Below are 15,806 nucleotides of genomic sequence, written 5' to 3' on the forward strand. Positions count from 1 at the left end.
TGTGTGTGTGTGTGTGTGTGACAGAAGAAAGTTTAACACTGGAACAAAAACTTTCACAAAACTTGTGTGATTTTGTCACCTTTTGTTTCAAATCGGCTTGGTATTGTTGAGAGGAGGGCACAGTGCTAGGATGGAACTCAGGACTTCGTGCATACTAGATAAGCATTTTAGCTAATTCATTCATTACTAATTAATAATACTTCCTTTTTTCCCAGGCAGGGTTTGTCTGTGAAGGCTTGGCTGTCCTAGAACTAGTTCTGTAGACTGGAATGGCTTCTAATGCACACGATCCACTTGTCTCTGCCTCGAGCCTGCTGAGATTAAAGGCATGGGCCACCATCCAGCTAGATAAGCATTTTAACATTAAGGCACATCTCTAGTCAGAGAGTAGCATTTCCTAAAGACTCAAAGTGTGGTGAATTTTGTAGTTTTAAATTTACCTTTTATTTATTTATTTATTTATTTATTTATTTATTTATTTAAGTGCTGGTTCTGGGGTGGAACACAGAGACTTGTTCTCATGGACGGTTCAAAAGAGGACTCTTTGAGCCCAAAGAACCTCTTTGCTCTCTTAAGTCAAGGAAGAAGGAATGCACAGTGAATTCCAGAAAGGATAGATGGCTGGCAGCTCTTGCTGTCTGGCTGAGTTCAGGACAGCATCCTCTGCCAGTGATGGCCTGTGTCACACACACTGTGGAAAATTTGGTGACCATGTAGAGGTGTGGACTGAATCCTGCCTACTTCAGTGTGTTGGGCCTCCGTGTATCTCATTACTTCCTCTGGGTGACTTTTGATGAAAGCTTGAATTTGTGGAACCTCTTCTCTCCTACTTAAGGCTTAAGTGACAATGGCAGTGTATCTAGGGACATCTAGAGTGTGTTATGGGAATCTCCAATGGTAAGAAGTTCATCTAATTGGTTAAAGGAGGTTTCAAGGGAGTTTGTCATTAAACCTATAGTTTTAGATTTTTTCTGAGTACTTTTTTTATCTTATATTTCCTATGCCTTTTGTAATATGTGGGGGTGTGGTTGGTTCCTGGAATTTCTGTTGCTGAAATATATTTCAGTGAAACAATGAAATTATTGATGTGGTTGGGACCCAGCCCGTAGTTGGGCTTTTTGTGTTATGTTCTCAATAACAGAATTAAGTAGCTATCCTCTTTATCGCCCTTGGTTGGGATAGCCCCAGCTCACTGGAAAGCGTGACCTGAACTGCGTGGGCCATTGTATCTGGAATTCAGTGGCTGTTCTTGGTATGGAGGTATGGAGGTATGGAGGGACAGCCATGTAGGCACTGGTTTGAGCATAAGATTTCACTGCTGGTCCTTACATCTCTCTGATGTCCATGTGTCTACTGGGTTCTGCAGCTCTGGTTGCTAGGGCCTCAAGTTTGAGTCGAGATCTAAAGTGAGCTGGATCTTGATGTTGGTTCACCATATCTCATTCTCATATTTCATTAGTTTAATTGTCCTTCGAAAAAAGGTCTTTTTCTTCCTCTGTGCTTTCTTATGACTGCACTCTGTAACGCTTATGTACCTAACTGCGAGAGACTCAGGTGTGAGCATCAATTTGAATTCTACGAAGGACTCACTGGTATTGTCTTAAAGCAAATGCTAAGTGGTATTACTTATGAATTTGATGAGTCCTTAAAATATGAGGACTGCCAGAAAAGTGGTAATAGTAAAATTTAAAGAAATATAAATTTAAAAGCCAATAGGGCATTTTAAATGGAAATTTCACTTAATAAAGAGCAGTTGTTGATGTGTACTGCCAAGGGAGGTGGTAAACGTTCCCACACCAGAAGTGTTACCTGATATTAACTTTGAAACAGAAGAAAGTTATTTTATTTTATTTTGCTTTGGGTTCTATAGGGCAAAGGAAATAACTTGCGTTCTGTTTGACAGCAAGGCAACAATGCCCACCTAACAGAAGCCAGTGAGGATTCCTCACCTCACTAGCATTGACTCCTTGTTCTGATGAGGCGATACAGGGAGATCAAAGGATATAGCCAGTTCTCTCCAGAAGGACTGGGGAGAAGCTGTTCTTGTTTGTAACACCATGAAGAAGGAACATTTATTTAAACAGGTTTGAGGTCTGCCTGCAAGGCTCACTGCATCTGTTTCTAGAAGAATGGAACCACTTTAAGAAAGAAATATAGAGTCCACAAATGAAACTGGATGTAATTTAGGCCTCTTGAGGTAACTATGTAGACTAAAAGGAATGGCAGCCTTGGTGCATGATGAGGCTATGGCCTTGACTTGCTGTGCTCTGGACACATCAATGGTGAAGCATCTGGATTGCTTAGCACAGGACACAATTATTGGACAGAAGGGGAGCTTGCAGGTATTCCTGTCAGGAAAGGCTAGAGATATGAGTCTCTAGGGAAAACAGCAGTGGGCTGGGCTCTGTTAGCTCAACCTCATGTGACCCTGGGTCGTTTTCTGTACCTCACTTTGTGCTCTAAAGTCAGGTGATACAGACCACTGCTCTTCAGCTCCCACCTGTCTCTCAAACTCGAACTGTTAATTAGCACTCATCAGCTGCTTTTATTTTCTACTGCCACTGGGCAGACATCCTCGAGTGGAGCGTTCCGGGTTGTTGTCCCGGGGGTGGTGGTGGTAGTGGTGGTGGTGGTGGTGCTGTGCAGGGCTGGGTGTGGCCAAGGAACTGGCAGGGATGGATCTGTGTTTTTACTTCACCTGCCCAGAAGGAGACAGAGAGCACAGGTGGCACCTTGAATGCTTACCGCATAGTGACAACAGCTTCCTGGAGGAGTCTTCCTTCACTTTAGATTTTCCAAATTGGAATTCAAAAAAAATGACACCCGAGTCTTATTCTGTCTGCTGTTCCTAGGTCTCTTCCCACCCTGTTGGTCATGACTTTGGTAACGGGCAAAGCCTCAAGAATGATTTCCCATTTCATGCCTCAACAGCACAGGGTAGGTCCCGAGATTCAAATGATTTAATAGAGAGGGTTGGGAGGCAGGTTGACAACTTGAAAATGTTGTCTTCATGCTATGAACTGATTCTCAAAGGTAAGATTTAGGTCATGCCATGCGTGAAGATGTCTTAGAGAGCAGGCCAATCGCACAGGTTGCATCTGCTCTTCAAAGTAAAGCCTTTAGGTGTCAGCTCATGGTATGACTGTCAGACTTCAACTGCTTCGGGACGCTGATTCTTTTTTTTTTTCCTTTGAAACTTATAACAAGCCTCGAAAACAAAGGTTGATTCCTCTGGGGTGTGGAAAGTCTTAAATGATTGCTGGTTTTCAGGTTCATCAAAGGGGAGTGTGGAAAAAAGATTTGGGGGACAAGCTTGCCAGGGGGAAAAACAGTCACTAGGTAGGGGTCAGTCTGGGGAGCACTCGGGGGAAGAAAGGGGGTTACCTATGGTTTGGTAGATTAGCAAAGTAAAAAAAAAAAAAACCAGGCAATTGATTATTTTAAAAATAAGAATGTCCCTATAAATTTACATGAATTTAGCATATGGGCTTATGAAAATCTCCTTTCCTTACCAAAAGTTTCAGAAACCCACCCTTCCTTCCCTCCCTCCCTCCCTCCCTCCTTCCTTCCTTCCTTCCTTCCTTCCTCCCTCCCTCCCTCCCTCCCTTCCTTCCTTCCTTCCTTTTTTTCTGTCTTGCCTTACTTCTCCCTTCTTTATCTCTCTCTTCTTGTATTAAGCAAAACTAGGTCTTAGTTCCTATATAAATGAAGTTTAAATCATCTTTATCACACCACAGCCTCTGTATGATATTCAAATCACCCCCTTCTGAAGGTGAAGGATAATAGCACAGATAATCTAGAGTATCAGTACATTTAATTGAAAAAAAAATAGAAACTACTATTTAAAACATCTGGAGCCACAGATTAAGCAGACAGCTACTAAAACAGCAGATTATATCTTACAGAAGTGCAGACAGACTTGAGCCACTAGTTTAATAGGAAAGCATGAATATAGTCAATGGATTTATGCATGAAACTGCTTCATAGAACTGGTTTGGCTTATATCAGTTCAAACTTCTGGTGGGTGCAGAGTGGCAATTCTTTTCCACATTGTTTCTCGATTGTTCTCTAGATGTAAAGTAATTTGAAATCTTGAGACTAGCTCGGAAGCACTTCTCATCATTCATTCTGTTGGTTCCAAAGAGCAGCTGGACTTAGAGATGGCTTTCTGGTTGCCTGATAGTGGTTTGAGAATTATGCAATGTATCCTTGGGTTTGTAGGCATCATTCACATTTAGTTTAAAGACATCTCACTAAATACTATGTTTAAGATCCAGAACTGTGTTTCTAACTTATGAACATGTCGTCTGAATCCATATATATTAGATTATGACTACATGCTGAAACTTCCACAGAAACATATATATATATATATATATATATATATATATATATATATATATATGTATGTATGTATGTAAATAATACATATTCATCTATATGTATGAAAAGAGACACTTATTACTGATCATCATATTCCTTAATTTTGAAAATTAAATGTCCTAAAATATTCTTAGCATTTTTAACCTAGATTTATAATCCCCTGAGGACTACTTGGCCTAAATTAGAAACACTCGTAGTCACATGAGACCATAGGAAAAATTTGTGTCCAGATGTTAATTTCTCTCCCTTTCACTTCTTTGAGAAACACAAAACAAAGAGCCCCATCTTCAGCTCATCTCACCCATGGACATAAACTGTTCACATGGCTAGTTCCTTTGAGGTGGGGAGGCTATTCCTCCCTTCCCTTCAGTAGGCAGAAACTTGCCTTATCAGAGAGATGAGTCTTCATTTCCTGTTTCTACTTTTTTTCCAGAAGAAACTAAATATAGGCTTTGTCTTTGCCTTCATCGACTAGCGGCCTTCTCTGTGAGTAAAAGGTGAGACCTTTTACTAGGGCAGCTCAGGGCCATTCTGGGTGAGTTTTAAAGTCATTTCTTCCAGCTTTTAAATCAGCGAGTAAATGAATACTCACATAACCCTCTTCTTGCTCTATTATTCCTGCTGTCCTTAAAGGTCTGCTCTTAGCAAATAGTCCTTCCTCCAATGTCCTCACCACCTTTTTCTTTCTACTAATCTATATTGTTTTAAGGTATATTAACAACTGATAATCTTTAAAAGGGGAAGCAAGTACCCCAAGGGTACATTGTGTATCTTCTAATAAGACTTGTGAGCAAACGCAAGAGGCAGTGCAAGGAGTTTCGACTCAAGGATCCTTGAGTTTCAAAGTGGAGCTCTATGGAGAAGCTAATATGAGAGATCTTGGTCATTTATACTCAAAGAACTATAACTCCAAAATCCCCTTAAAAATCAGGCAGAACCTTACTGCTGAGAGGGGACAGGGAAAGTGGATGAGGGACTTGTTTCAAGGCTTGAGTTGACTGGTGGCTGGGACTCTGGTACCAAAGTACAGACATATGATCAGAAAGCCCCACATTCTAGCTGGACACAGACTAGTATGACGTGAGGAGATGGTATCATATTCATCATTTTAGAAATGCTCGAAATAATTTCTTGAACATGAGTGTCAAAAGCTTATCAAAGAATGTTTTGACTATGTAGGTCCCAGAAAAATTTAAGCCAAGACAAATTAAACGAAAGGGAGAAGGTGTGAGGGAAGTAGATCTTTCTGAAGGCACAGATGCTCCTGTGGCTTGGAATGGGCCAGACTCAGGAGATTTGGGATCTCAGGAAAGTGGTGAGACTCAGGAAAGCCATGCGAGTTGGGTAAGTAAGCTGGCCAGGATCTGCTTCCCTTGATTTCAAGAACTACAGGCTTCACCCACAAATCGAGACACTCCTTTATTGTGGTTGTGTGGAGACAGAAGAAATGATTGTGGTGCAGGAAAACAAACTGCTTTTTAGGGGGAATGCTGATTTTGTTTTTTTCTTCTATCCTTTATTCACTCTTAGAAAAGGTCCAGCAGGTCAAAATAGTCCAGTTATAAGCAGCTCCCAGAGCCTCTGACATTTTGAAGAAAATATCAAAAGTTGCTAACAGTTCACTAAGGGTCAATTCTAGTCAAGAGTTCCTTTGTGATGATGGGCTTGTCAAGTACTTCTGATCCTTGGTTGAGAGCTTAGTCCGAGACTTTCCCTGAGGCTCTGATATATGGAGAAGGAACTTATTTCCTTGTCTAAAAACCAGAAACATGCTTGGCAAGGTCAGTAATAACCTGGATCCAGGGCCCTGGGAGAACTGAGGTTTCTAAATCTGGGAAAACCCCCTCCTTTCCCTCCTTGAAGAGCTTCAGTGATCAGCCAAGGCTGCACTTGAAATATCCTGTGTTCCCTTTGGATAACATTACTTGATCAGATTCTTGCTGACTTTGTCCCACTGTGTGATAGTTTTCTACTGACTCTGTCTCATTTTTCCTCTCTGCACACTGTATGTAAGATGCTGCACTTAATAAGCTTGCTCAGCATATGATATAGCTTGTGCACAATCTCCTGAATCTACCTTTTCTGACCCTATGGTCCTCTCTCTCAGGAACCACTGCTGCTGAAGAACGGCCTTCTGGTCCAGGGCATTTCTGTCCTTGGGTTCTGGTGTATTACTGCAGCATTCCTATGAGGTGGAGAAGGTCTATAATTTCTGTTTTGTTCTTTGGCGTTAAAGGTTCTGAAGCCAAGCTACCCTTAAAAGTAACTGTTTAGGGTAAAGGAGCAAGCACACACTAAGGTTAAATGTAACCTTTCCATGTTCATTTTTAAGTTGGAATACTATGCCACGATAATAAAGAAATTAGAATTTTTCTCCAGACAGTTTTTGTGAAGAGTAAATGAATTCAGGTGCATAGAAAGCCTACATAATGCTGTGCGTCTCATCACTTTTAAGCCTCAGTCAGTGCTGCTTTTCCTTGATAAAGGATGGGTGGTGGTGTTAGCATGTTACCAATCACTGAAAACAGTCATTACCTCCTTACCCTTCATCCTGATCCATAAACTGAACAACTCACTTGTATGTGCCAGCTTTATAAAACTCAAACGAATAGATTGGCATAAGATATACTTTGGAAAACTAAAGTGTTAGGAGAATGGAATGTATATCACCCTTTCTCAGGCATTCTAACTATACTTTATATGAAGGCAGATAGGATGTTGTCAGGAGCCAGCAGGAAGGTACTTATTGTGGTAAGGTATTATGGGAGCTGATTCCCCAATAATAATGGACATTTGGAAGGATACAGGTAATGGCATAAATCCACATTGGCATGGGGGAAAGCCTAGAATCTGCTACAGAAAAGCACTACATTCAATGAGAGCATCTAGAACCATGGCGACTGGAGGAAGGACCATAGCAGCACTGTCAGCAGAGGTGTCCGAGCTACAAAGCAGATGCACACACACCGCTCTGCGATGAAGGGGTCGGCAGGGACATGGAGACAGGGCAGCTCATGCATGACAGTTACAGTCTATCACACAGGAAGCACTCAGGACAGGGCCTCCGACCTGTGGTCTAGAGGATTCTTACCTTTTTGACATCCCTGACCAAGTGGTACAATGTATTTGAAGGCCCATGTCTCTGAAAATGATAAAGAACAATCAAACAGTTTTGCTAGTCAGGGGCTCCAGGTGGTGAGGCAAGAGAAAGCTGGAAGGAAGGGTTCTGACCAGTGGAGGGCAGCTCTGTGTGCTGGGTCTTGTTCTACGTGCTCAGTTGTATATGTCACTTTGAAACCAGGACTGGCTGGATTTTGGGATCACTAGTTCTCCAAGAAAATGTGTCTGAAGATCTAGGTTCAAACTTTGTAAGGCCGATTGTCATATAATAGATGCCTAGGCCAGCTGGTGTGGAAAGAACTAATTTTACAGCAGAAGAAAGCAGAGAGGTTTTGACACACTGTCTTAGAGACTTTTTAATTTTTTTTAAATGTCATTTTCCAAGTAATGATTGAAAACTTGTCTCAAAAAAGGTTGGCCAGCTTTCTCTGCAAAAGGCCAGAAATGAAATAGTGAATACTCGTGGACCATGCAGTCTTTATCCAATCCGTTTGGTGGTTATTATTGTATGAAAGCAACTATAGATTATATACCAACAAGTGATCTTATGTTTCAATAAAACTTTATTTGTGGTCACAGAAAATTAAATTCCATATAATATTTTTAGGAGAGGGTTTTACTGTGTAATCCCAGCTGGCCTCAGAAATCATAACTGTCCTACCTCAGCTTTCTGAATTCTGGGATCACATGCAACTGCTACCATATCCAGCCAGATTTCATAAATTTTAATATGTCATGGAATATTGTATTCCTTTGGTTGTTTCAGACATTAAATATAGAGAAACCTCATCCATAGCTCCCAGGCTATACAGAAATGGTGGATTGGCTTTATATTTTGGTGACAGTTACCCTGATATCTGACTTGAGGAAAACTCACAAGTTAGTTGTGGAAGAAGAGGTCAGGAAAAGGTATGCCTATAAATAAAGCAAACGATTTGTTATTCCCTAGTCTTTCAGGTATAGGGACGATAAGTTAAGTACAGAATACTCAGCGAAATTGGGATTTCAGATGAGCAATGACACCCCATGCAATATTGGGAATATATAGTCAGCCCTCTATACTCATGATGTCCGTGGAGTCCACCAACTGGATTAAAAATATTCGGTGTATGTGTGGGATTATGTCTGTATTGAATATGTACAATTTTTCTTACCGTCATTACTTAGAAGATACAGCCTACTAACTATTTATATGATGTTTATCTTATATATGGCATTGGATGAGAGAGTACCAAATCCCTGGTTTAGGTGCTTCATTATTCAGCTTCCGGGAAGAGGTTACTTAAAAAATTTTGGGCAATACATGTTGGTTCTGTGAACTTCAATGTCATTTAGATGATGAATTTGAACATCTGAAATTTTTCACCTCCCTATGGTTGTTAGCATTCTGTCTAAACTCTACCCCCACAGTTACTTGGTAACAGCCAGGTAGGCCTGGCCCACTAAAAAAGGGGCTGCTTGCCCCCTTCTCTCTCTCTTGATTTCCTGCTATCTTGATCTCTTGCTTCTCTTTCCCCTCCCCCCTCTCTCCACATGCTCATGGCCGACCTCTACTTCTCTTCTCTCTCTCTCCCTCCCTCCCTCCCTCTCTCTCTCTTTCTCCCTCTCTCCCTTTTCTCTCTCTCTCTCCTCCCCTCTCTGTCTCCCCCCCTTTCTCTGCCTCTACTACCCCATTAACTCCCTCCCAATGCCCTGATTAAACTCTATTCTATACTATACCATCGTGTGGCTGGTCCCTCAGGAGGAAGGGATGCCTGGCCTCTGCATGGGCCCACTGAGACATCCCCTTCCCCCATACCTCACCACACACCCACAGAACATATTCTATATCTCTTTATCTTTTTATAAATACATCAATGGTAATGCTTCCTACAAAGATATGAATGAAGGATAACCGTATCTATGCTAACAATCAGTGCTTGTCTGAAACCCAAATTTTGCTGCAGCTATTGGCTTAATCTGGCAACCTGATTGGAGAATCTAACACAGATCTGGGGCTGAGGTTTCTGGCCTCAAACCTGGGTGTGCATATAGCCATCACAGAGCTTACTGTGACTTGATTTTCTCCTGTCTAGAATGTGGATAATAACATCGCTTCATCTGCTAGGTCTATCTGAGAGTTAAATAATGCAATATTTCCTCTTAAAGCTGTTAAAATAGTGCTTAGCATTACGAGATATCGTTATTCTTGTTGTTGGCATTTACTGGCTCATAATTCTTCTCAGCATTGCACTGCAGATGACCGCCACCTGTTTGTTGATGGGAGCACTACAGGTGACCACCACCTGTTGATGGGAGCACTGCAGGTGACCACTACCTGTTTGTTGATGGGAGCACTACAGGTGACCACCACCTGTTTGTTGATGGGAGCACTACAGATGACCACCACCTGTTGATGGGAGTACTGCAGGTGACTGCCACCTGTTGATAGGAGCACTGCAGGTGACTGCCACCTGTTTGTTGATGGGAGCACTGCAGGTGATCACCACCTGTTTGTTGATGGGAGCACTGCAGGTTACTACCACCTGCTAATGAGTGTGATAAGACCATGGTTTGAGGTCCAGGAACAAGTTTCTCTCTTTCCTTCTTTTCCAGGCTTTGGACTGACCCTTTCTATCCCCATAACTCTAACTGATTCCTAAGTCATGAAACCCATCATTCCTTACTGTAAGTCTCATGTGTTGAGGCAAGACAAGCCTGCAGGGAAAGCAGAAACCTGGATCTGCCAGACAACTTATTTCCTGCAGTGGCATTGACATGAAGCTAGCTGTTATCACCTACCATCTGCCTCTTGTTGGGGCCAGCCCATAGGTCTATCCCACTGTACTCAGGGGGACAGACATTGTGGCAAGTGAATCAAAAGGCAATCTCTGAAAAGAGACTTAAGTTTGTCACTGAGTTTTTTCTGTTGTTCAGAGATTTAGGACCTTCAATCAACTACTTTTTAGTCTCTGTCTACGTTTTATATTTTGTGACTACAAAATTCATGTTGAGTTTCCTATGAGTACAGCAGTGGGGGGGGAGATGAGACTGTTTGGTGACTTGGTTATAAGGGTACCTTCTTTGTAAGTGGAGCTGAGGTCTAGATAGAAGAGGGTTCATACTTCTGTACTTTCAACCTTTCTGCCCTAAGAGGACAGTGTTTGTCCCTCTCACTAGACACATTCTGGAAAGATAAAATGGCTCTCACTACATAGTGAACCTACTGGCACCTCCATCTTGGACTTGCAGCCTCCAGAACTGTGAGAAAGGAATATATGTTCTTCATAATTTACCCAGCCTCCACTGTTATTGATTCTGTGTTATGCTTACATACAGAAGCCTAACATGGCTGTCCTCTGAGAGGCTCTACCAGTAGCTGACTGAGACAGATGCAGATACTTACAGCCAACCACTGGACTGAGCTCAGGGACCTCTATGGAAGAGTTAGGGGAAGGACTGAAGGAGCTGAAAGGGATTACAACCCCATAGAAAGAACAATAGTATCAACTAACCAGACTCCTCAGAGCTCCCAGAGACTAAGCCACTAACCAAAGAGCATACATGGGTTGGTCCATGCCCCCCACCCCCATATGTAGCATAGGGTTGCCTTGTCTGGCCTAAGGAGGGGATGCACTTGATCCTGTGAAGAATTGATGCCTTAGAGATGGAGGATACTAGAGGATTGAGGTGGGAGTAGATGGGTGAATGGGGGAGCACCCTCTTAGAGGTGAAGGGAGGGAGGATAGAGTGGGGGCTTGTGGAGGGGAGACCGGGAAGGGGGACAACATTGGAAATGTAAATAAATAAAATAATTAATACAAATAAAATAAAATTGAAAAAACAATTACCCAGCCTCAAGTATTCTGTTGTAGTTGCATAAATAGACTAAGATTGCCTCAGTTTTCTCATCTGTGAAATGGTAAAGGACAACATCAGTTCTTCCCACGCTTGGCTGTTTTAGTAAATGCCACTGCAAAGAATAGCCACTACCATAAAATGCTTGTGGATGACTCCAGGGTATTTTCTTCTTTTTTAATAATTTTTTTTATTGGATATTTTATTTACATTACAGATGTTATCCCCTTTCCCCATTCCCTCCCTCCAGGAACTCCCTATCCCATCCCACCTCCTCCTGCTTCTGTGAGGATGTGTCCCCACTCATCCACCCACTCCCACCTCCACACCCTCAAATTCCCCCACACTGGGGCATCCAGCCTTCAGGGGACCAAGGACCTCCTCTCCCACCTATGCCCGACAAGGCCATCCTCCTCAACATATACAGCTGGACCCATGGGTCCTTCCCTATGTGCTCCCAGGCTGGTGGTTTAGACTCTGACTCCAGGGTATTTTATACTGTCTATCACCGAGTGAGAATGCAGGGGACGGTGAACTTAGTATCTCTGAGGATGACACAATGATACAAGCTACTTAATAAGCGTCATTGATGGTTGTGCTAAACCAACCCTCCTTGCAATATTTGTCTCCAACACTCCCTTGGGCTTACTGTGTGTGTGTGTGTGTGTGTGTGTGTGTGTGTGTGTGTGTGTGTGTGTATGGTGTGTGTTCCAACTGGCAGAGACTTGCTTGTGTTCTCAGTTAGAATCTGAGAACCCTATGGTGATCATGATACCTTTTGCTTAAGATGCTGACAACTGAGCAGTTAGAACAAGTGAGTTCTTGATGTCTGTAGTTTATCCAGGTGTAGGGGAATGCATGTGAGGAATGATGCATGCAGCACAGGAGAGACAGGAAGAGAATCACAGGCATGGGGGCGGGGCGGGCAGGACTAGGGAAACAAACAGAAGAGACAGAGAAATTGAAAGGCATCTTAGCTTGGCCCTACCGTATTGTACAGCTCCTCTAGTCTGGAGATGGTGAGAAAACGGTGCATGCTTACTCCATTTTCTATGAGTAATTTCACAAAGTCCACTCTGTCCAGGACTAGGGCATCCAGCATGGCTTGCTCCAGGGACCCTACCTGTAATTCAAGACATTCACTTAGCCTGCCCACATCAGAGAATCGCTGTTCCTCTGTGCTCACCCAGAAGGCTTGAAACACATTGGTGACATCTGCAAGTCTCTAGGTATACCAGAGCGACCCAGCACTCTGACACCAGGTGCCATTCCTGGTACTGGAGGAACAGGCCTTGGGAAACAGAAGTCAAGGAGTCCAGATCTAGAAGCTACTTTCTCTTCTAAGTCTCTTTCTTGTTCTGGAGCCTCAGGACCCAAGGTCTTCCCCCTGATGGATTCTCTGGCTAGTTTTCTACAGGGCCTGTACAGGTGATCCTAGACACTTTACTGCCTTAACTTTCTTCTTTCTTAGGCTCTGAATGAGAGCCCTCACTGACTTGAGGATAAGAACCCAGGAAAACACAGCTGAGGGCCAAACAGACCTGAACAAGTGTGTAGGTGTGTAGTAATGGACACTCCCGAGGCAAGCTGGTTTAGCATAACTTAAGAACAACATATTTTGTGGGTGGAACGCTGGCCTGGCTGCAATTTGTAGTCTTTCACCATCTCTCATTGTTTTCAACGTTCAGATTCCTTGACAAATGTGCTCCCCAGCTAGAAATCCTTGAACTTTAAAAGGGCAGGTGCTCAGCGTTGGCTAGAGCTTCTGGGGATGGAAGGTTCAGAGAGTCGTATTTCCAAGCTGCTGCTGGGCTGCAACCCGTGTATGCGTGCGCACATCACCCAATGGCCTATTTCCCAAGTTCTGATTTTTGGCAGCCAAGTGACGGGGGAAAAAGCCACGGGCAGTTATATAAAGCTTTGGTTCACTTGTGCTGGGATAGGTCGGACCTGAGCTCAGCCACCAGGACCAGATGGTACCTATACACGGAGGCCTGGCCCATTAGCAAACCAGCAGGAACGTGCAGCCATTTGGTGGCAGCAGCTTCCTCCTTCTGCTCGCCTAAAAGACAACCAGAAACATGCGAGTCCTCCCTCCCTCTCTTAAATTTTAACTTTATTTTATCTGTATTTTTAAAGGTAGAATAAAAAGATAAGCTATGCGTCCAAAAATTGCTAAGAGCCAGGGAACCTTTAGTGGTGCGCTTTGTAATATCTTCCACTAGGTGGCAGCATGTTCCCAAACACGAGACCGGTGTCCAGCCACATGCTGTGCTATGCAAAGGTAGATTCCCGCATTCCCGTCCCAGCCCCAGCCCCGCCCAAATATCTGAGCCATTTTCAAAGGTTCCTTAAACACCCTTGCCAAGCACATGGGCTTTCAAGGGTAACGACGTATACTCTACCGGCCACTGCTGCCCGTAAATAAAGATCTGGCTGCGAGCGATGTCAACTCTGTTCCAGGCTAAAGCTAAGCTCAGCTGGTCTGGGGCGGATGCATTGGCGCCTGTACAAAGTGGGACCAAAAAAACAAAACAAAACAACAACAACAACAACAAAGAAGAGAAACACAGTAGTTAGTTATGCCACACCAAAAGACCCCTTTTAGTCACTCCATCAATTCCTCTTCTCCACGACCAAACTAAGGAGGCCATGTGACTCTATTCCACTATTGACATTTATTGGGCGGGGGTGTGGGGTATGGGGGAGGATCCTTCTTTGCCATGGTGTTTTCCTTTGCACTGTAAATTTATTTTCTATCTATCTATCTGTCTATCTATCTATCTATCTATCTATCTATCTATCTATCTATCTATCATCTGTTTGTTTTAAAGACAGGATGCCAATATGTAGCCCAATCTGGCCTTAAACTCATGGGATACTCCTGGCTTGGTTTTCTTCGTGTTGGGATAGCAGGTGAATGTCACCATGCCCGACATCGATTGCATTTCAATACCCAATAAGCCACGTGTGACTAGAAGCACATATAACATTTCTGTCTCTACAGAAGGTTCTGCTGCCATAGGCAGTCTAGATAAAGCATGCTGTCCACACGTGCGGATCCTCGACAGCTGCTTGTGTAGCTGAGAACGGGGGGAGCCTAGAAAGGGAGTGGGGATATCTTGCACCCTCTGTTGCCCATCTTGTGTCTGGGAGAGACAGGACTTCTATAAGCCACTGTTCTGCCAGCTAGGAAATGAGAACAGTAAAAATTATCCTATTTTATTCAGCAGAGATGCCCCGAGACTGAAATGGAATCATGTATGTGAGTTTACATGCCAACAGGCCCTCCCCCCCACTTCACTGACGCCCTTGGTGTATGGAGGAAGAGACCTCACTGCACACTGGTCCCCTTTTACTCTATTGAATATTCTACTAGCAGGGGAGAGAAGAGAAAGCGCTCTCTTTTGGATAAGAGACTTTGAAAAGTGAACATATGTTTGGCAAACTGTTAGGAATTTCCACATGTTGTGCTAAGGAATGTCTCCAGCGATCCTAGACACTGGCTCTTGCTATCTGCACTGGGCAGATGAAGATGCTCACGTCCAGGTTGGCTAGAGTGACTAGGGAAAGGTCACACACCTCCTAAAAGAATGCACAGAAGCATTTATCACGGTGCAGTGACATTCTAGCCAGAGCCAGTCATTGTGAATTCTGACCATCCCCATGGGCTCCGCATTGGGGAAGGTTAGAATCAATATAAGGGGCCACTTTCTGCTGACCACACTATGAATGTACGTGACCCCCACATGGTGCCACCTGTCAGCATTATCTGGAGATCTTTTCACTATGGTTATGACAGCCCCATACCAATCTGACCACATTGCTTGAAGGAGTTTCTAAAGCCCCCAGATGTTTCCAACGTGCCCCAGGAACAGAAATCTGCTGACCCAGATGCCTCTTTTCAAGCATGACTGCCCCATGCCTTTTTCTTCTGGACTCTGCAAATCGATACTAAGAAGGAAGCAAACGGCATTGGGAGGATATAAAGCAATTGCTAAGTAAGCATGGGGATCTTAGCTCACAGTCCCCTAAAGGGGCATAGAAGCTGGGCAGGAGTGTTTTGTGCCTTTAATCCAGTGCTGGAACAGGGGTGACAGAGACAGGAGGATCCCTGGGGTTTGCTGGCCAGACAGTCTAGCTGAACTGATGTGCTCCAGGTTCAGTGAGACACTGTCTCAAAACCAGATGGAGAGGAATAGAAGATGATACCTGGTATTACACATGAACACATGTACACATATGTATACACAGCTATATACACACATGGCCATATACACATATGTATGCACAGCTATATATACACACATGGGAATACACATAAGCATGCACAGAGAGAGACAGAGATATAGAGGACAGACAGACAGACAGACAGAGACATACACACACACACACACACACACACACACACACACACAGAGAGAGAGAGAGAGAGAGAGAGAGAGAGAGAGAGAGAGAGAGAGAGA

The 15,806-nt window shown here is 43.5% G+C and overlaps 1 protein-coding gene across 22 annotated transcripts in view; it reads right to left on the reverse strand.

Annotated features, from left to right (window-relative positions):
- Window positions 1-15,806, reverse strand: part of Trpm3 (transient receptor potential cation channel subfamily M member 3) — an 818,801-nt gene that overhangs the window by 83,547 nt on the left and 719,448 nt on the right. For 17 of the 22 annotated variants that reach the window (XM_028763978.1, XM_028763979.1, XM_028763998.1 and 14 more), the window contains 3 exons: window positions 13,746-13,846; window positions 12,329-12,463; window positions 7,475-7,525 (listed from right to left, as the gene is read on the reverse strand). In XM_028763978.1, the coding sequence (XP_028619811.1) occupies window positions 7,475-7,525; window positions 12,329-12,463; window positions 13,746-13,846 (287 nt within the window). The remainder of the gene's footprint in view (window positions 1-7,474; window positions 7,526-12,328; window positions 12,464-13,745; window positions 13,847-15,806) is intronic. The other 5 variants (XM_028763993.1, XM_028763995.1, XM_028763994.1 and 2 more) reach the window with 1 other exon arrangement.

The sequence above is a fragment of the Grammomys surdaster genome, unplaced genomic scaffold, assembly GCF_004785775.1.
Source record: "Grammomys surdaster isolate TR1022 unplaced genomic scaffold, NIH_TR_1.0 141, whole genome shotgun sequence".
Taxonomy (NCBI): Eukaryota; Metazoa; Chordata; class Mammalia; order Rodentia; family Muridae; genus Grammomys; species Grammomys surdaster.